At 36.2% G+C, this 21593-nt stretch overlaps 1 protein-coding gene across 10 annotated transcripts in view; it reads right to left on the bottom strand.

Annotated features, from left to right (window-relative positions):
• The window catches only part of KDM6A (lysine demethylase 6A), a 209507-nt gene that overhangs the window by 68905 nt on the left and 119009 nt on the right, over positions 1 to 21593 (bottom strand). For all 10 annotated transcript variants that reach the window (XM_026012249.2, XM_026012250.2, XM_026012252.2 and 7 more), the window contains one exon: positions 17433 to 17467. In XM_026012249.2, coding sequence (XP_025868034.1) covers positions 17433 to 17467 — 35 coding nt within the window. The remainder of the gene's footprint in view (positions 1 to 17432; positions 17468 to 21593) is intronic.

Here is a 21593-nt window from a genome sequence, read left to right as displayed (position 1 = left end):
GATACAACACATATAAACCTTAAAGACATTATGCTAAATGAAATATGCCAGGTACAAAAAGACAAATACAATATGATTCCACTTACATGGGGCAGTTAAATTCATAGACACAGAAAGTAGAATAGTGGTTGCCAGGGGCTGGGTGGAAGAAGGAATGAGGACTTATTATTGAATAGGTACAGAGTTTCAGTGTGGGATGATGAAAAAGTTCTGGAGATGAATGATAGTGACAGTTGCACAACAATGTGAATGTACTTAATGACACAGTACACTTAAAACATGGCAAAAATGGTAAATTTCATGTCAGATACATTTTACAGTTTAAAACAGAGGATACAAAAGCACTATGGTCTGTAGTTAACAATTCTATAGCATATTTTAAAAATACAATGGAAACAAAATCCCTGATTCTAAAAATTTAAGTGCAGAAAGGACTTGAACCATTACCAAACATAAGTATCTCTCAAGTCAGATTAAAAGCTAAAACCTTCTTCGAAAGAAAGAAAGAAAGAAAGAAAGAAAGAAAGAAAGAAAAAGAAAAGTAGGTGTTTCATTTCCAATGCTCTGAAACAATCTATAAAATATCAGAATTATCAGGTCTTTAAAGGCTTGGTAGAATACCCCTGTAAAACCATCTGGCCATGATACTTTCTGTATGGCATTACTTAATTTTCCCTATTTCTTTAAGAGAAATTGACTTTTTATAACTTTCTAACTTCAATGAGGTCAATTTTTCTAATCTGTAATAGTCCATTTCAATTAATTTTTAAATTCATTCACATAGACGTCTGCTAAGTGGTCTCGTTTGATAGTTCTAATTTCTTCCGTTTTTATGGTTACTTATTTTGTGTATGTTCTTTCTCTCTTTTATTCCTTTGATCAAGTTCCTAGTAGATTATTTTGTTAATTTTTTTCAGAGAACTAAGGTTTTGACCAATTAGTAGATCTATTGTTTTTCTTTCCTTTTTACATTAATTTCACTTTTTAAAAAAATCTTTCTTCCTTCCTCACAATACTGTTCGTTTCCCTTACACTGATTTTTGTTTTGTTAAAGATTCCCTTGCACTGGATCATCCCTAAATTCATGAAATAAACCCTACATATTCATGGCATACTTAATGCATCTATAAATATCAACTGCAATTTTTCTTTCTTCAGAATTTTTGGATTTCTATAATATACACAAATGAAACCAAGCTACAGTGCTTTGGTAATAAACTAATGCTAGTTAGTTAGAAGAGAAAGTTGAAAATGAAACTAAGGATTCTTATAAACAGAATTATTCATGGTAATACTATTTTAATAATCCCTCAAGGGGAAAATAGTTAAACTCATTACAGTACATCTATGCAAAGGGATATAATACAGTTCTGTATGTACTGATATGGAATATTTCCAAAATAAAATACTAATTTAAAGAAATAACTTAAGCAAGATTGAGAGAGAACACACATAATTGTTTCAATAAAATAAATAAAAATAAATATGTGTAAACACATAAATGGATCTGCTTATACATACACAGATTTCTCTGGAAAGATATCAAATGCACTAGTACCTTTGGGAAGGAGGATAGGTTGTTACAGGAAAGGAATGAGGAGGATACTTCAATGTGTATTCTTTCAAGCACTTTCATTTTGGGTTATCTATTTAAAAATAAGTAATATTTTAATAACAAAATTAAAAGGGAAAATTTTGTATCTTTCAACTTTAAAGTCTAATAAGAATTTAGATGGCAAGCTTCAAGTTATTTCATTAAATTCAAGGAAAAGGCCAATTAATACTATTATTATTAATATTATTATTTAAAAAGTGGTTCTAGAAGTCTCAGTTAATAAGATAGGAAAGGTAAATTAAGTAACTAACTGATAGAGGACTTTCCTCAAAGACAGCAGCAAAAGTATGAAGACCGTTGGCCTGCTTCCTCGCACATATACAAATACCTAACTATCGAATCACCCTAAATGCCTCAGATATCAACCTGAAGAATGGCAGAACATCACAACTAAACTTACAGAAGAGGTCACACATTGAATAAGGTACAAAACGTAGAGATGTGGCTTAGGGAACAAACAGATATTGGTCAGGAAGAGGGTGAGAGAGTAAGAGGAGCACACAGGGTAATGTACTAGGAGAACATTTCCCCATCACCATTGGCTTCAAAAATGAGAGGGTATAAATTTCATGAGTTGTTGCAACCAGAGGGGCTTAAACCCAAAGCTTGAACTATCATTGGACTGGGTGTGTTCCAGAAGTGTCCAGAGGTATTGAGGCTGCTCTTCGAGAGAGCGAGAGAAAACCAGCAAACAACCCAGAGGCATACAGCACAGAAACAGTGATCTGAAGAGTGCCTGGGGCACACAGTGGGAGATTATTTGCTCTTCACAGAGAGACCTCTCTGGAAAAAAAGCAGCTGGCTGGCACCATTTCACTCCCCCACTACTCAGCATAAGCAGAGAGCCATTAGCAGGAACCAGTGCAATTTGGACACTGGCTGCCTAAATTACTTATACTAAGCCCCACCCCTCCACACACTCCTGTGGAACTGCCCATTCTCAATCATGCTTACCTCAGCCCCAGCACCATGGGCCCCTCCCCCAGAAGACCAGCACAAACTTCTGTGTACACACGTGTCCCAACCACAAAGTTCTGTAGGGCCTCAGTTCCAGTGGAGGTGATGACAGGTCTCATTTCACAAGCAGACCAGAGCACAAGTTAAAACTTGCCACATTCAGGCCAGGGACCAAAACTGCCCAAAACAGGCAAAGAGAACCTGTGCAGACAACTGGCCTGAAGGATAGAGCAGCCAGAACACAACAGCAGAGTGAATGCAGCACGCAGTGGACACATTCCCTGAAGCACTAGGCTCTAGATACTACATGACCTCTTCTTCATAAGGCCATTACTTTCAGGAGCAGGAGACATTAACTGGATTTTCTAATACAGAGAAGAAGGCACAAACTTAGACAAAATAAGAAAACAGAGGAATTTATCCAAAATGAAAGAATAAGACAAGGCCACGGCCAGAGAGCTAGGCAAAGCTCTAGCTGATGGAGAACTGAAAGCAATGATCACAAGGATACTCCCTGAACTTGAGAAAAGATGACATCAATGAGACCCTTACCACAGAAATAAAAGAATTACAAAAGAATCAGAGATCAAGAGCACAATAAACAAGATTAGAAACACTTGGTGCAGTGAATGCAGGCTGGAAGAATCAAAGGAACGAATTAATGACTGAGAAGACAAAGTAAAGAAAAGCAATGAAGCTGAGCAAAAGAGAGAACTACTATACAAAACGAGAGAAGACGTAGAGAATTCAGTGACTCCATCAAATGTAATAAATAACATTCGAATGCCAGGAATCCCAGAGGAGAGAGAAAAGAGGGCAAAAACCTTAAGAAATAATAGTTGAAAACTTCCCTAATGTGGGAAGGAAACAGATATCCAGATCCAGCAGGCAAAGAGAAGTCTCATCAAAATCAACAAAAGCAGACCCACACCAAAGAATATTATAATTAAACTGGCAATATTGTAATTAAACTTTCCTTATTAGTAATAAGGAAAACTGTTTAAAAGTAGCAAGAGAAAAGAAGATAATTACTTATAATAGAAAACCCAGGGGATCCCTGGGTGGTTCAGCAGTTTAGCACCGCCTTCAGCCCAGGGCGGGGTCCCGGAGACCCGGGATGGAGTCTCACATCAGGCTTCCTGCAAGGAGCCTGCTTCTCCCTCTGCCTGTGTCTCTGCCTCTCTCTCTCTCTCTCTCTCTCTCTCTCTTTTTCTCTCTCTGTCTCTCATGAATAAATAAAATCTTAAAAAAAAATTAGTCAAGGAACACACAAAATAAAAGGATGTAAAATGTCAACATATACCTAAAATATGGGGAGGACAGGAGTAAAGAATGAGTTCAAACAACCATCAACTTAATATACACTGTTTATAAGCAAAAGATGTAATATACAAACCTACTGGGAACTACGAATCAAAGAACAATAACAGAGGCTGAGGAGAGTCCAAGATGGCAAAAGAGTAGGAGACCTAGTTTCCTAGGAATTCAACTAGATAGCTATTAAATCATTCTGAACACCCTCAAACTCAACCAGAGATGTAAGAAAAGAATAGCTAAAACTCTACAAATAGAAAAGCAACCACTTTCTTCAAGGTAGGAGGTGCAGAGAAGTGAATCTGAGGCAATATATGTGATGATAAACTGCAGGGGGGGGAGCCTCCATCAGCAGCACTGGAAAGTGATATAGTAGTGGAGCACAAAATCAAAACTTTTAGAAGTCTGTTCCAGTGCCGGAGGAACCTGCCTGAAAGGTGCTTAGAGGGCAAGTAGGGGTGGAATCCTAGGTGAAACAGTACAGTCTCAGGATCCCTGGGGTCACAGAAAGACTGGGGGTGCCTGAGTGTGGCAGAGCTCCCAGGAATCAGAGCAGGGAAGCCAGCTACAACCAGCACTACCAGCAAGCCCCATGAGTGGGCTCTCAGCTCAGGGTGCCATAAACCTCAAACCAAAGCACAGTCGGGAATGACTGTTTCTGAGCAGGGGCCCAATAAATGACAAAACCGGGAGCCCCTCTTTCTTCCCCCGAGAGGAGCGGCGCAGCAGTGTGCCACAGGAGCTTGCAGAGTTTAGAGACCAGAAACACGGTCGCATGCCTGAGATAGGAACACTTAGTCACAGGCTGGGTGAGCACATAGTAGGGACAGAGACCAGGGAGAGAAGGACTGACTGCTTTTCCCTAAGGACATGCTGAGGATTGAGATCCTGAGCTTTCCTCTCTAGGCTGGTGGGGATTGGGAGGCTGTCATTTTCACTGTCATCCTCTAAAACTGTGCTGAAAGCCTTCAAGGGAACAAAAGCCACATAGAGCAATCTGGAGATTACTTAGCCTGGCCCCCTGCAAGGGCAGTGCAATTCCACCTTGGACAAAGACACCTGACAAAGACAATGCAACAGGAACCTCCCCCAGAAGATCAGCGAGACCATCAGCCAAGACAAAGTTCACTGATCACTGAGAATGCCACTGCTAGGGGAATATAGCATATAAAATCGACGGGTTTTTTCCTTTGATTCTTTAGTCTTTCAATTTAATTCGTTTTCTCTTTCCTTTTTCAATTTCTTATCAACTCTTTCTTAAAATCTTTTTTTTTCATTTTCACAATTATATTCTATCCTTTCATTGTATTTGGTTTTATTTTTCTGTACATGTAAGTTTTCTGTACAATTTTGGGATGCAATTTCTCCTAGCAGACCAAAATACACCCAAAATCTAGTGTACAGCTCTGTTCTCTTCACTTGTATGATCATAAATACATGTTTTTGTCTTGTTTGTGCTGTTTTATTAAAGTCTTTTTAAATTTTCATCTTTACAGTTACATTCTATCCTGTCAATGTATTTCTGTGTATATGTGTGTGTATACACATATACACATGTTTTTCTTTCTTTACAATTTTGGTGTGTAGTTTCTTCTAACAAACCAAACAAAATACACACAGGATCCTGTGTATTTCTCTATTTTGTTCACCTGTCTGATTACATTCTCTCTCTTTTTTTTTTTTTACTGTTTTTTGTTTTATTTTCAGATCTCTTCTGATTTATTAGTGATTATTTCTCTGGGGTTGTTGCCATTTCAGTATTTTGTTCTATCAGTCATCTATTCTCTGGACAGAACGACAATATGGAAAAGCTCACATCAAAAAAGAGAACAAGAGGCAGTACTGACTTCCAGGAACCTAATCAGTATGGATGTAAGAAAGATGTCAGAACTAGAGTTCAGATTAACAATTACAAGCCAGTAGCTGGGCTTGAAAAAAAAGCAAAGACGACACCAGAGAATCGCTTTCTGGAGAAATAAAAGAACTAAAATCGAGTCGAAACAAAAAAGGCTATTAATGAGATGCGTAAAAAAATGGAGGCTCTAACAGGATAAATGAGGCAGAAGAGAGAATTAGTGATACAGAAGACAAAATAACAGAGAATAAAGAAGCTGAGAAAAAGAGAAATTAACAACTACTAGATCATGAGGGAAGAATTCGAAAGAGAAGTGATATCATAAAGGGAAACAAAATTAGAATAACTGGGACCCCAGAAGAAGAGGAAAGACAGGGGCAAAAGGTATACTGGAGCAAATTATAGTAGAGAACTTCCCGAATGTGGGGAAGGAAACAGGCATCTAAGCCCAGAAGGCACAGAAAACCCCTCTCAAAATCGGTAAAAACAGGACAACAGCCCAGCATATAATAGTGAAACCTGTAAATCTCAGAGACAAAGAGAAAATCCTGAAAGCAGCTCAGGACAAGAGGTCTGCAACCTACAAGGGTAGAAACATTAGACTGGAAGCAGATCTATCCACAGACACCTGGCAGACCAGAAATGACTGGCATCATATATTCAGGATACTAAATGAGAAAAACATGCAGCCAAGAATACTTTCTCACTAGGATGTCTTTATCTCACTAGGATGTCATTCAAATTAGAAGGAAAAAAAGCTTCCAGGACAAAGAGAAACTAAAAGATCTGGTGATCAGTAAACCAGCCCTACAAGAAATATTAAAAGAGATCTTTTAAGCATAGAGAGAGGCCAAAAGTAACATAAAACAAAAAGGATCAGAGACAATATATAGAAACAGTGACTTTACAAGTAATACAATGGCACTAAATTCATCTTTTAATAGTTACTCTGAATGTAAATGGGCTAAATGCCCCAACCAAAAGACCCGGGGTTTCAGATTGAAAAAAAGCAAGCCATTTTTTCAACTTTAAAGTCTAATAAGTGAGTCTACAAGAGACTACAAGAGTCTACAAGAGACTCATATTAGACCCCATACGGAGTCTACAAGAGACTCATATTAGACCCAAAGACAACTCCAGATTGAAAGCAAGGGGGTGGAAAACCACTGATCATATTAATGGACATAAAAAGAGAGCTGGGTTGGCAATCCTTGTATCAGACAAATGAGATTTTAAACCAAAGGCTATAAGAAGAGATGAGGAAGGACACTGTATCATAATTAAAGGGTCTATTCAACAAGAAGATTTAACAATTATAAATATCTATTCCCCTAAAATGAGAGCAGCCAAGTATATAAGACAATTAATAACAAAATTAAAGAAACATATCAATTAATAATACAACAATAGTAGGGGACTTAAACACTACACTCAATGCAATGGACAGATCATCTAAGCAGAAGATCAAGAAGGAAACAAGGGCTTTGAATGACACATAGGACCAGATGAACTTTAAGGATATATTCAAAACATTACATCCTAAAGTAACAGAACACACATTCTTCTTGAGTGTACACGGAACATTCTCCAGAAGAGATCACAAACTGGGTCACAAATCAGGTCTCAAATGATACTAAAAGAGTAGATTATAATCATTCCCTGCATATTTTCAGACCACAATGCTTTGAAACTGGAACTCAATCACAAGAGGAAATTTGGAAAGAATTCAAATACATGGAGGCTAAAGAGCATCCTACTAAATGATGAATGGAAATTAAAGAAGAATTTTAAAATTTCATGGAAACCAATGAAAATGAAAACACAACTGATCAAAACCTCTGGGATGCAGTAAAGGTGGTCCTAAGAGGGCACTACATAGGAATACAAACCTTTCTCAAGAAATAAGAAAGGTCTCAAATATACAACCTAACTTTATACCTAAAGGAGCTGGAAATTTGTATGGAACCAGAAAAGACCCTGAATAGCCAAAGGAATGTTGAAAAAGAAAACCAGAATGGGTGGCATCACAATTCCAACTTCAAGCTCTATTTCAAAGCTGTAATCATCAAGGCAGTATGGTACTGGCAGACACATAGATAAATGGAGCTGAATAGAGAACCCAGAAATGAAGACTCAACTCTATGGTCAACTAATCTTTGACAAAGCAGGAAAGAATATCCAATGGAAAAAAAAGTCTCTTCAAGAAATGTTGTTGGGAAAATTGGACAGCCACATGCAGAAGGATAAAAATGGACCATTTTGTCATACCATACACAAATATAGACTCAGAATAGTTGAAAGACCTAAATGTGAGACAAGAATCCATCAAAATCCTAGAAGAGAACACAGGCAGCAACCATTGTGACCTCAGCCACAGCAACTTCTTACTAGAGAGGTCTCCAAAACAAAGGCAAAAATGAGTATTAGGAGTTGATCAAGATAAAAAGCTTTTGCACAGCAAAGGAAACAGTCAACAAAACCAAAAGAAAACTGACAGAATGGGAGATGATATTTGCAAATGTCTTATCAAATAAAGGGCTAATATCAAAAATCTATAAACAACTTACCAAACTCAACACCCAAAGAATAATCCAACCAAGAAATGGGCAAAAAAACATGAACAAGATATTTCTCCAAAGACGATAAATAAATGGCCAATAGACACATGATGAAATGCTCAACATCACTTGGCATCAGGCAAATACAAATCAAAACCACAATGAGGTAACACCTCACACCTCTCAGATTGGTTAAAATTAACAAGTCAGAAAACAATAGATGTTTGCAAGGATGTAGAGAAAGGGGAACCCTTGTACACTGTTGGTAGGAATGCAAGCTGGTGTAAACAGTATGGCGGTTCCTCAAAAAGTTGAAAACAGAGGTAGCAACTGCACAACTGGGTATTTACCCTAATGATATAAATGTAGTGATTGAAAGGGGCACCTGCATCCCAAGGCTTATAGCAATAATGTCCACAGTAGTCAAACTATAGAAACAGCTCAGATGTACACTGAGAGATGAATGGATAAAGAAGATGTAGTATTTATATATAATGGAATACTACTCAGCCATCAAAAAATGAAATCTTGCCATGTGTAATGATGTGGATCAAACTAGAGGATATTATGCTAAGCAAAATAAGTCAATCAGAGAAAGACAATTATCATATGATCTCAACTCGTGGAATTTAAAAAACAAAACAGAGGATCACAGGGGAAGGGAAGGAAAAATAAAATAATGAAAACAGAGAGGAAGGCACAGCATAAGAGACTCTTAATCATAAGAAACAAAATGAGGGTCACTAGAGGCGAGGTGAGTGGAGAGATGGAGTAAATGGGTGATGTAATAGCACTGGGTATTATATAAGACTGATGTATCACTGACCTCTACCTCTGTGACCAGAATACATTATATGCTAATTAATTCAATTTAAGTTAAAAAATATACAATTTAAAACACCAAATAGTAATAGATATACACCTAATAAATAGAAAGAAATCTAAATAAGTTGCTAAAGAATATCAGCAAACCTTGAAAGAAAGAACAGTAAGAAAGGATCAGGGAAAATCTCAAGACAACCACAAAACAATTAATAAAATGGCAATAAATATGTATCTATCAATAATTATTTTTGAACAAAAATACAATAAATGGTCCAATCAAGACAAAGGATGACAAAATGGATTTAAAAAATAAGATCTGTCTATATGCTGCCTATAAGAGACTCATTTTAGATCTAAAGACACATACAGACTGGGAAGTGAGGGGATGGAAAAACATTTATCAGGGAAATGGCTGTCAAAAGAAAGCTTGAGTAGCAATACTTATTTCATACAAATTAGACCTTAAAACAAAGAATGTAATAAAAGGCAAAGATAGACACTTTATAATAATAAAGGCAACAATCTAAAATGAAGAATCAACAATTGTAAATATTTATGCACCCAACACGGGAGCACCCAAATGCTTAACACAATAAAAAAAAAAAAAACATAAAGGAACTAATTCATAATAATACAATAATAGTAGCGGACTTTAAAACCCCACTTTCATCAATGAACAGAAACCAGTAAGTAAAGATGGCTTTGAATGACACACTGGACAAGATGGTTATAATGGATATATTCCAAACCTTCCATCGTAAAACAGCAGAATACATATTCTTTTCAAGTGCACATGGGACATTTTCCAGAATAGATCACATAGTAGGCCACAAAACAGGACTCAACAAATTCAAGATCAAAATCATACCATGCCCTTTCCTGACCATAACACTATGAAACTAGAAGTCAACCACCGGAAAAAATCTCCAAAAACCACCAAATATGGAGGTTAAATAACATGATACTAAGTAATGAATGGGTCAACCAGGAAATCAAAGAAATAAATACTATGGAAGCAAATGAAAATAAAAGCACAACAGTCCAAAATCTTTGGGATGCAGCAAAAGTGGTTCTAAGAGGGAAGTATATGGCAACACAGATGTACTTCAAGAAGCAAGAAAAATCTCAAATAAACAACCTAACCTTACACCTAAAGGAACCACAAAAATAACAATAAATGAAGCCTAAAAGCCAGCAGACGGAAGGAAATAATACAGATAAGAACAGAAACAAATGATACCAAAATGAAAAAAAAAAAAAAAAAACAATAGAGATCAATGAAACCAGGAGCTGGTTCTTGCAAAAAAAAAATTAAAAATTGGTAAACCTCTAGCCAGACTTAATCGGAAGAAAAGAGAAAGGATCCAAATAAAATCACAAATGAGACAGGAGAAATAATAACACCACAGAAATAAATTTTAAGATTATTAGTATTATGAAAAGCTATCTGCCAACAAAGTGGACAACCTAGAAGAAATGCATAAATTCCTGAAAATGTATAAATTACCAAAACTAAAACAGGAAGAATTAGAAAATTGGAACAGACTAATATCCAGCAAAGAAATTGAAGCAGTGATCAAAAAACTCCCAACAAAGTTAGGACCAGATGGCTTCACAAGTGAATTCTACAAAACATTTAAAGAGTGAATACCTGTTCTCCTCAAATAATTCCAAAAAGTAGAAAAGGAAGGATAACTTCCACATTCTTTTTTTTTTTTTTAATTTTATTTACTCATGAGACACACACGGGGGGGGGGGGGGGGGGGTGCGCAGAGACACAGGCAGAAGGAGAAGCAGGCTCCATGCAGGGCCCGATGCGGGACTCCATCCCGGGACCCCAGAATCACGCCCTGGGCCGAAGGCAGGTGCCCAACCACTGAGCCACCCAGGGATCCCCTCCACATTCATTCTATATGAGGCCAGCATTACCCAGATACCAAAACCAGATAAAGACACACACACAAAGAGAAATTCAGGCTAATATCTCTGATGAACATAGATGCAAAAATCCTCAACAGAGTACTAGCAAAACAAATACAACAATACATTTAAAAAATATCATTCACCGTGATCAAGTGGGATTTATTTCTGTGTTGCAAGGATGGTTCAGTATTTGCAAATCAATCAGCTTAATATAAGAACCACAGGATCGCTTCAAAAGATGAAGAAAAAGCATTTGATAAAGTATATCCATTCAAGATAAAAACCCTCAAAAAAGCAAGTTTAGAGTGAAGACCTCAACATAATAAAATAAAAGCCATATATATGAAAAGCCCACATTTTCCATCATCCTACATGGGGAAAAACTGAGAGCTTTAATTCTATGATCAGAAACAAGACAGGGAGGAATGTCCACTCTCACCAAGTTTATTCAAAATAGTACTGGAAGTCTTAGTCACAGCAATCAGGTAACAAAAAGAACATCCAAATCAGCATCCAAATCAGCATGGAAGAAGTCAAACTTTCACTATTTGCAGGTGACCTGATACAATATACAGAAAACCCAAAAGAAATCTATCAAAAATCTGCTAGAACTGATAAACACAAATTCAGTAAAGTTGTAGGACACAAAAATCAATGTATAGAAATCTGTTGCATTTTTAAACACCCAAATGAAGCAGCAGAAAGGAAATGAAGGAATCAATCCCATTTATGATTGTACTAGAAACAAGATACCTAGGAATAAATCTAAACAGAGGAAAAAGACCCATATTCTGAAAACTAGAAAACACTAATGAAAGTAATTGAAGATGACAAAAAAGAAAGAGAAAGACATTCCATGCTAATGTATTGGAAGAACAAAAATTGTTAAAATGCCTATACTATTCCAAAGCAATCTATACAGGTAATGCAATCCCTATCAAAATACCAACAGCATTCTTCACAGAGCTAGAACAATCCTAAAATTCTGTATAGATCCTGAATAGCCAAATCCCCCTGAAAAAGAAAAGTAAAGCTGAAGGCATCACAATTACAGACCTCAAGTTACAATACAAAGCTGCAGTAACCAAAACACTAAGGTACTAGCACAAAAACAGACACACAAATCAACAGAACAGAAAACCCAGAAATGAACCTGCAGTTTATATTTATACGGCCAATTAATCTTCAACAAAGCAAGGAAGACTATACAATGGGAAAAAGACATCTCTTCAACAAATGGTACTGGGAAAACTGAATAACAACATGCAAAAGAACAAACCTGGACCATTCTCTTTCACTATATACAAAAATAAACTATAAATGGATTAAAGACTTAAACTAAATGGGAGATCTGACACCATAAAAGTCATTGAAGAAAGCACAGGCAGTAATTTCTTTGACATCAGCCATAGCAACTTTTTTCTAGATAGGTCTCCTAAGGCAAGGGAAACAAAGGCAAAAATAAACTATTGGAACAATATCAAAATAAAAAGCTCTGCAGAGCAAAGGAAACAATCATCAAAACTAAAAGCGACCTATGGAATGGGAGAAGGTATTTGCAAATGACCTATCTGATAAAAGGTTAGTATCCAAAATATACAATGATCTTATATAATAACCATGCCAAACACAAATAATCCAATTAAAAAATGGCAGAAGACATGAATAGACACGTTTTCAAGACACACAAGTAGCCAACAGACACATGAAAAGATGCTCAATATCACTCATCATCAGGGAAATGCAAATCAAAACTACAATATCACCTCAAATCTGTCAGAATGGCTAAAATCAACATGACAAACAACAGATGTTGGTGAGGATGTGGTTAAATGGGAACTCTCTTATACTGGTGGTGGAAATGCAAACTGGTGTAGACACTGTGGAGTACAGTATGGAGGTTCCTCAATTACGATCTAGTAATTGCACTACTAGGTATTTATTTACCCAAAGAATTCTAATTCAAAGGGCTACAGGCACCCCTAAGTTTACAGCAACACTATCTACAATAGACAAATTATGGAAACAGCCCAAGTGTGCACTGAATGATGAATGAAGAAAATGTGGTGTGTAGATATCTAGATATCTACAGATATATATATATCTATAGATATATATACACACACTATGGAATATTATCCAGCCATAAAAGAGAATGAAATTTTGTCATTTGCAATGATGTGGATGGAGCCAGAGAGTATTATGCTAAGCAAAATAAGTCAGTGAGAAAGACATCATATGAATTTCACTCATACGTGGAATTTAAGACACAAAATAGAAGACCATAGGGTAAAAAAAGAGAGGCAAACCAAGAAACAGACCTAACTATAGAGAACAAACTGATGGCTACCAGAAGGAAGGTGTGGGGATGGAGTTAAATAGGTGATGGGGATTAAGGAGAGCACTTGTTGTGATGGGCACCAGGTGATGAATGGAAATGTTGACCACTATATTGTATACCTGAAATAATATTACACTGTATGATGACTAACTGGAATTTAAATAAAAACATAAAAATATGACTGATAAAACTTTCCATGAATAATTCTTAATATATTATTTACTAAGACCTATGACATTATATATAGGAATAAAATTATCTTTATTTAGAGATGGTATGATAATATACATAGAAACCTGAGAATCTAATTTTTAAATCTAGTAAGAATAGGTGTGGGAGATGACATCCCACTAAAATTATCCATACCTAAATAAAACTATCGGATCATCCAACAATCCCACTTGTGGGTATATTTTCAAAGGAAACAAAACCATTATCTCAAAGAGGTATGTTCAATGTAGTGCTACTGACAATAAGCCAAGGTATGGTAAAAACATTTAAGTATCTATCTAAAGATGGATCAAAAGAAAGGGGCACCTGGGATGCTCAGTGGGTTAAGGGTCTGCCTTCTCTTCAGGTCATGATCTCAGGGTCCTGGGATTGAGCCCCAAGTCAGGCTTCCTGCTCAGCTGGGAGTCTGCCTGCTTTTCCCTCTCCCTCTTCCCTCTGCTCTCCACCCCGCCCCCTAACCAGTTATGCTCTCTGTCAAATAAATGAATAAAATCTTTAAAAAAAAAAAAAAAGATGGGGCAGCCCAGGTGGCTCAGTGGTTTAGCATTGCCTTCAGCCCAGGGCATGATCCTGAAGACCGGGGATCGAGTCCCACCTCGGGCTCCCTGCATGAAGCCTGCTTCTCCCTCTGCCTGTGTCTCTGCCTCTCTCTCTCTCTGTGTGTCTTTCATGAATAAATAAATAAAATCTTCAAAAAAAAAAAAAAAAGATGGATCAAGAAAATGTGGTATATAAATATAATGGAATAGTATTTCAGCCTCAAAGAAGAAGGAAATCTTGTCATTTGCAACAATATGGATGAACACGGAGGGCATTATGCTAAGTGAAATAAGCCAGACAGAGAAAGATAAATACTCTATAGCATCATGTGTATGTAGACTCTTGCAGGGGGGATTATGGGTATGATGGGTATGTTAATTAACTCGATGCGAAAAATCCTTTCACGATGTATATGTGTATCAAATCATCACATTGTGCAGTTTATCTTACAATTTTGTCAATTACACCTCGATAAAGCTGAAAAATAAACTCCAACTCAGATTTATGATTAAATTTAACCAAAAAAAAAAAACCTTCAAAGAAACAACAATAACAACAACAACCCCGACACCTCCATCTCTACATAGGCCTCTTTTTTTTTTTTTTTCTTTTTGCCTTTCCAACACAAACTCTGTGCCATAAAGCCACGGTAGACAGTAACATCTCCTTATTAGAATGACCCAGGAACACACACATACTCTGTCAGCCCCAAAAATGATTTTATCTGTGGCCTCTTCTCTCCATTCAGGACTCAGCCCAAAAAGCTCTTGCTCAGAGAGGCCTTCCTCAACCACTCTTGTTAAAACAGTATTTCCCTCACTTTGCTGTCTTAATTATGATCTTGTTTAATCCTATGAAGGCAATTCGGGGACAGGGCCCTCGGGGTTTGTAAGGTAATACTATATTATTTCTACATTTATTAGCATGAAGACTTCCAAAAGAAACTGACTGGTTACCTAGCAAGCAGTAACCACTAACTACATATGACTATTTAAATTTACATTTTAAAATTCCATATTCATAAAAATTCATATAAATCAGCTGAACTATAAAAAAAGTAACTTTCTATAGCTAGGTAGGGGTGGAGGGAGGCACTTTTGCTTGTCTTAAATTTTCACCTGAAAATGAAAACCCTTGTTATTAAGTACTGGAATAGAGATTTTTTTCTATCTTTACATAGGTTTAGTGTCATCTTTTGCCATCTAATAATTATACATCTAATAATAATACTCTGCTTGCCTTGAATTCTGTTCTTGTTTTGTTTTAATCTTAATGGGAACTAAAATTTATCAAATGAAAGAAACAATGAAGGGAGGGCCCTGTCCCCACAATACCTTCACAAGATTAAAAGATTAACACCAACAACTTCTCATCAGAAACAATGAAAGGCAGAATAAAATGGAATGTAAATTACAAAGTGGTCAAATAAATCAGAATTCACCACCAGCAAAAACTCTCATTAAAAATAAAGGTGAAAAAAAAGTAAAATAAAATAAAATAAAATAAAGTAAAATAAAAATAAAGGTGAGAGGGGATGCCTGGGTGGCGGTTGAGCGTCTGCGTTCGGCCCAGGGCATGATCTTGGGAGTGCTGGGATGGGGTCCCACATCGGGCTCCCGGCATGGAGCCTGCTTCTCTCTCTGCCTATGTCTCTGCCTCTCTCTTTTTATTTATTTATTTATTTATAAATTTAAAAAATAAAAAAATAAAGGTGAGAATGGGGTGCCTGGGTGGCTCAGTCAGTTAAGCACTCATTTCTTGGTTTTGACTCAGGTCATGATCTCAGGGTTGTGAGATCAAACCCTCTGTCAGGCTCCACGCTGATGGATTCTCTCTCCCTCACTATCCCCTCAAAAAAAATAAAATAAATAAAAGTCAGAAAATTTCTGCTTCAGCTAGTAACAGACCAGTAATCTAAGAACTAGAAAATTTTAGGGAAAAAAAAATTCTTGTTTTGAAGGCAGCAGAGAACTCTGACATAATGAGAACAGAAAGAGTTAAGACTCCAAACTCCAAGGAACGAACAACTTTGGAGAGGGAGTGGATTTCTGTAGAGGCTTTCACCCGGGGGCCTTTGCTGATTTGGCAAAAATCAGCAGTTGACAGGAGGCTGGGATTACCACTAGCAAGACTGATCTAACAAGATGATATAATTTTCACATGCAGCTTCTCAAGGTGGATAAAATTCCAACATTAGTAGGGTATCAAACCTGAGTGTGCATAAATTCTTATTCAGTGGGCATGCACGCATATATGTGTGTGTTGTGTGTGTTGTGTGTGTGTGTGTGTGTGTGTGTGTGTGTGTGTGGTGGGGGTACAGCAGATGGAAGTGTCCAGAAATTTGATGTTAATTTTTTTTAGTTAGTTTATTTATTTATGAGAGAGAGGGGGGTGGGGTTGAGGGGCAGAGACACAGGCAGAGGGAGAAGCAGGCTCCGTGCAGGGAGCCCCACGTGGGACTCGATCCCGGGTCTCCAGGATCGCGCCCTGGGCCGAAGGCAGGTACTCAACCGCTGGGCCACCCGGGCTGCCCTGATGTTAATTTTTTTTAAACACCCTCATGTTGGCCCTGAAAACAGACCTTACAAAATAGATGTACAAACGTAACAGTGCTTCTCCCCCCAAAAAAAAGTTATAAAATATTTTGTGTAAACTTTGAATTATTTAATATTTTGCTTTCATACCAACTTATAACTGATTTTCCATCCCACTGCCAAGAGTAAATGTCTATGTGGTAAATCACACACAACTTTTATCACACAACTAAGCAAAATCTGCCATGCATCAAAATAAAATGTTCTAAAATTAAACTGAAAAGGTTTTTTTAAGTATAGCAATCATAAGAGGATTGGTAATGAGATCAAGAGGTGACTTTAACATGCCTTTCAAATAGTGACATATGGAAGGGATATTTCAATCTGAAGAAAAAGCAAAACTAAAAACAATGCATTATCACAACTATCTATGAATACTTTGCAAAAAAAAAAAAAAAGAAAAACTAGGTATCCCACATCAAGAATAAGAGAAATCTTAAATATAGTCATTTAAGGCTGCAAATAGCTCAAGATTAGAGGCAAAACCTATTAAGTGAAACTTCTTCATATACAGCAAGTACTGTTTCACTGAGCAAAATCTTGAACACATTTAATGAATATAAAATATATGAAAGAGATAATGCCCAGAATCCCATTACATTATATGTATGTCTGACTTCACTTACAATAACACGGGTGTGATCACTTTTGCTTAAGTAAGGTAAATTAAAACACTTACCTGGGTTTCATATAAGTGGGCAATGTGAAATTGAACTGCAAAGATGATGGGAAATAAAAATCAATACCAATATAGTAATGTTTGGGGTAAATTAAGAATATAAAATGTCAAACATAAGCACGGTCTACACTACAGAGATTTAAGTGATAATGAGACACAACTTTTATTTTTAATAAAACAGAATATACAACAAACACTAAAGAACATGAACATAAGATGCCACATGTGCCACATGTATTCATTGTTGGTCATTATCAAATTTTGTCAGTGTAATTATTAACATTAAAATCTATAGCAAGTAAGTTAGTTATATTCCTTAGAAAGTTCAAAATTGCAAGATGAAGCAAATAGAGAAAACTCTTATAATCTATGCATTTCAAACATGGTATTTAAAAACCAAGTTCCAAGTCAATAAAGTACAGTAAAGCCACCATTTGATAAAAAAAACATTAAAGCCAAAGAAAGCCTATAATTCCTTATACCATATTTCATAACATTTATAAAGAAGTCATAAAGCAGGATGATGCTAGTAATAAAACACAGAGGAAACTAGCTGTTGCATTTCTCTATTGGTTCTTCAGAATTATTAAAGGAAAAAAAGGTCAAAAACTACTTAGAAGGCTAGAATAGTAAATATTCCCAAGATTAACAAAAATATGTCTTGAAAATCAAGTAAGAATATATATCAGCTTCTATTTGTAGTTCCCCTGATATTGCGCATCACCAAAGTATGAATGACTCAAAAGCAACAATGAACCAGAAATCAGAATTGGATCCTAGCAACAATGAACCAGAAATCAGAATTGGATCCTAGCTACTTCAATACTATAATTTTCATTCTTCAATGATAACTTTCTTTTTTTAATGTTCTATCTACCTGGATTTCATAGCTGGATTTCAAGGAGTCTGGGAGTCTTTCAAAGTTATATGCAAAATGTTTATGTAGATCTTTAAAAACAAGGTCCACACAGCTATTGTCAAGTATTCACTAGGGGATACACAGCAAACTGTATCACTGATTGCCCTAACTTTAAGATTCACCTAGGAGGTCTGTTAAAAATACACATTCCTGAGATTCTGATTCAGTGAGCCTGGGGCATGGCCTGGAAAGTTGCGTTTTTAATCAGTTCTGCAAGAGATTTTGATACCTATACCCTAGACCAGCACCTGGGAATAACTAAGCTCAATAATCATAAAGAACAAAACAAACAAAATACATAATAAACTTTAAAATCCAACATTCTTAGATCGAAAGTAAAGTGCTATATCTCTCCATAAATAATCATTAAATATCACACGTTAACTAATCAGAGGCAAAACAAAAATATCTTTAGAAGATGAAAATCAGCTTTTCATGGAAAACACATAAAAATAAAAGTTCTACATACATAAATATCTCCTCTACCTACATCTGTTGAGGGCTTTTCTCATTTTCCACTCTCCTCCCTTGAGATTCCTCTAACATAGCTCTCCCTTGAGATTCCAGTCCAAATCTCACCTTACATCACTGGAGGAAGACTGGATTAAGGTTAAGAGAATGAGAAAGAGATCGAAAATCTACACTTATTTCCCCCAATCTTTTTACTTTTCTAATAAAGGTGATAAGGAAGAAAAGAACAGCAACTAGTTAGCATCCTACTACCACCCCAAACTTCCTCCAAGCTCGGTCCCTAGGCTCTCCATCTAGGGCTTTCCTATCCAATGAATTACTAAATCCAGTGCCGTCTTTTACAGTGTGAAAACCACCACATATTGAAATTCTTAGAAGTCATCATCTAAGAAAAAGCTCCCCTTGGTTAAATCTCAATTAGAAGTGGAATTTTTTTTAGAAGTGGAAATTTTTAACAAATATTACTATAAAAGGTTCTGAAATTAAACTTTATTCAGAAACTATACATTATTTTTAAAATTAAGAGAATTAATTAAATCTAGAGGAAACAATTTTATCCCAAGGGGCCAACATATAATGAAATCTCACATCACCACAATTCTACTTTTTAAAACACCAAAACTTTTAAAAAGTTCTAGAACCCTGTGTATCTATTTATTTTTTAATTGCATAAATGAACTGTGCCATAAGAGAATTATCTCATATAGACATTTTATAAAGCTTACTTTACTTTCTATAATCTTCTGATATTTGTAGTATCACAAAGTAATATGTAAGATTTCAAAGAATAGTTAAGGTCTGTGGCATACAGAAATAGGTAATGATGTTAAAAATTCAGAGAGAAATAAGCTTTGCAAAGATAATAAAAGCCTGATACTTAAATAGTAATAATGTCTGGCTCAAAGTAGGCAGTCTACATTTGTTAGTGCTCTGTGAGACATCAGCCATTACTGTGGTTATCATGTAATCATGCAGACAGCCTAAAATAAACTACCCAAATCAACTGAACTATAATGGCCTAATCTCTCTAAATAAAGCATGTTCCCTTCCATCACAGTAACCAGCCTTGTAGCACAGAAAGTCCTGAGTCCAGGCAAACTCTTCAGTCCTAGGCAAAACAGGACGTGGGTCACCCTCCCTCCTATTTTCTTTCTCAACAACGAAGAACAGAGACATAGTAAACTTGGAAGATATATTCATTATGGTTCAAATCATCTTCTTCACATTCAACAGGAAGTTTTCTGCCCAGTGGTGCTCATTCTACAGATGTAGGTGTTTTCCTCTCAAGCAAGAGCAATGACCTACAATTGAGATTTAACTTCAACGGAGTAGAATAAAATGAAGATTTACCAAAATATTCAGTTTGAAATTTATGAAACATCCCTCAGAAGTTATCATTCAAACTGACATATCATTATGAGAGTTAGTTTTAAGGTACTAGATGAAATCAATTAATGAAAAGGAGTGGTTTTCCTATTCTTGCATAATTAAGGAAAAAGTATAAATTAACATTCAATAAATATATCAGTAGGTTAAATTTTTTCTAATCTAACCTCATCTTAGAAACTAAAATATTGGGCAGCCCACGTGGCTCAGCGGTTTAGCGCCACCTTCAGCCCAGGGCGTGATCCTGGAGACCCGGGATCAATCCCAGTTGGGCTCCCTGCATGGAGCCTGCTTCTCCTTCTGCCTGTGTCTCTGCCTCTCTCTCTCTCTCTCTCTCTCTCTCTCATGAATAAATAAATAAATAAAATATTAAAAAGAAAAAAGAAACTAAAATATTGCTGCACTTCTTACCTTCCCATCATTTATTCTGCAAATATACTGATCAGTTTAATTTAAAGAAAATAGATGGGCACCTGGGTAGCTCAGTTGGTTAAGCCTCTGCCTTCAGCTCAGCTCATGATCCCAGGAGCCTGGGATGGAGCTCCATCTGGCTCCCTGCTCAGCAGAGAGTCTGCTTCATCCTCTGCCCTTCCCCTTGCTCGTGCTCCTTCTCCATCTTTCTCTCTCTCCCCCTCTCAAATAAATAAATAAAATCTTTAAAAAAGAAAAAATGAAAACAGAAATATTTTGTTTTCTCAGGAAATTGCCTCTCGTAGAAAATATGAGATAATTGGTCTGGTTTAGATGATGATTTAATCCACACCAGGTCATAATTCACATACTATCAAGTTACATCCTAATTCCTACAGCCTTTTCATGTATTCCATCATTTTCTTAGCCATTCTTAACACTGCCACTGCTTTTCACTTAATGCCATTCTCTAAGGTTAGAACATGAGTCACTTAAAGCAAAACACTTCCTAAAACCTAGAATCCTCTGACCTAAAATTTTAAGAATGATTCAACTTTTTATATATTATTTTTCAAGAAAGAAAGTTTTAAAGAAATCCAGCTTGAACCCAATAAATATCCTTATAACTTTTCTTGGCTACTTTACAATAAATATGCCAACATACACTTATTGATAAACCTATCATAATCAAACCAATCTGCTTTGGGAATGAAACATACACAGAAGCAGAATATAACTGAAGAAAACCACTATATCAGAACTGTTTCTCACACACATTCTTTTTTAATTAATTGAAAAATGTCACTTCAAACTTTATATATATGATGTGTAAAACGAGAACAAAAAAAAAATCAAAGGATGCATTCATAATTATCAATAATCTTAATACCACAGACCCGGAATCAGTGAGGTATCACATAAGAATCTTTGTATACTCATTTTTCCTAAAAGACTGGCAAACTCTGCTTTTAATC

Source organism: Vulpes vulpes, chromosome X (genome assembly GCF_048418805.1).
Source record: "Vulpes vulpes isolate BD-2025 chromosome X, VulVul3, whole genome shotgun sequence".
Classification (NCBI taxonomy): Eukaryota; Metazoa; Chordata; class Mammalia; order Carnivora; family Canidae; genus Vulpes; species Vulpes vulpes.
This window is presented reverse-complemented; position numbering and strand designations above follow the sequence as displayed.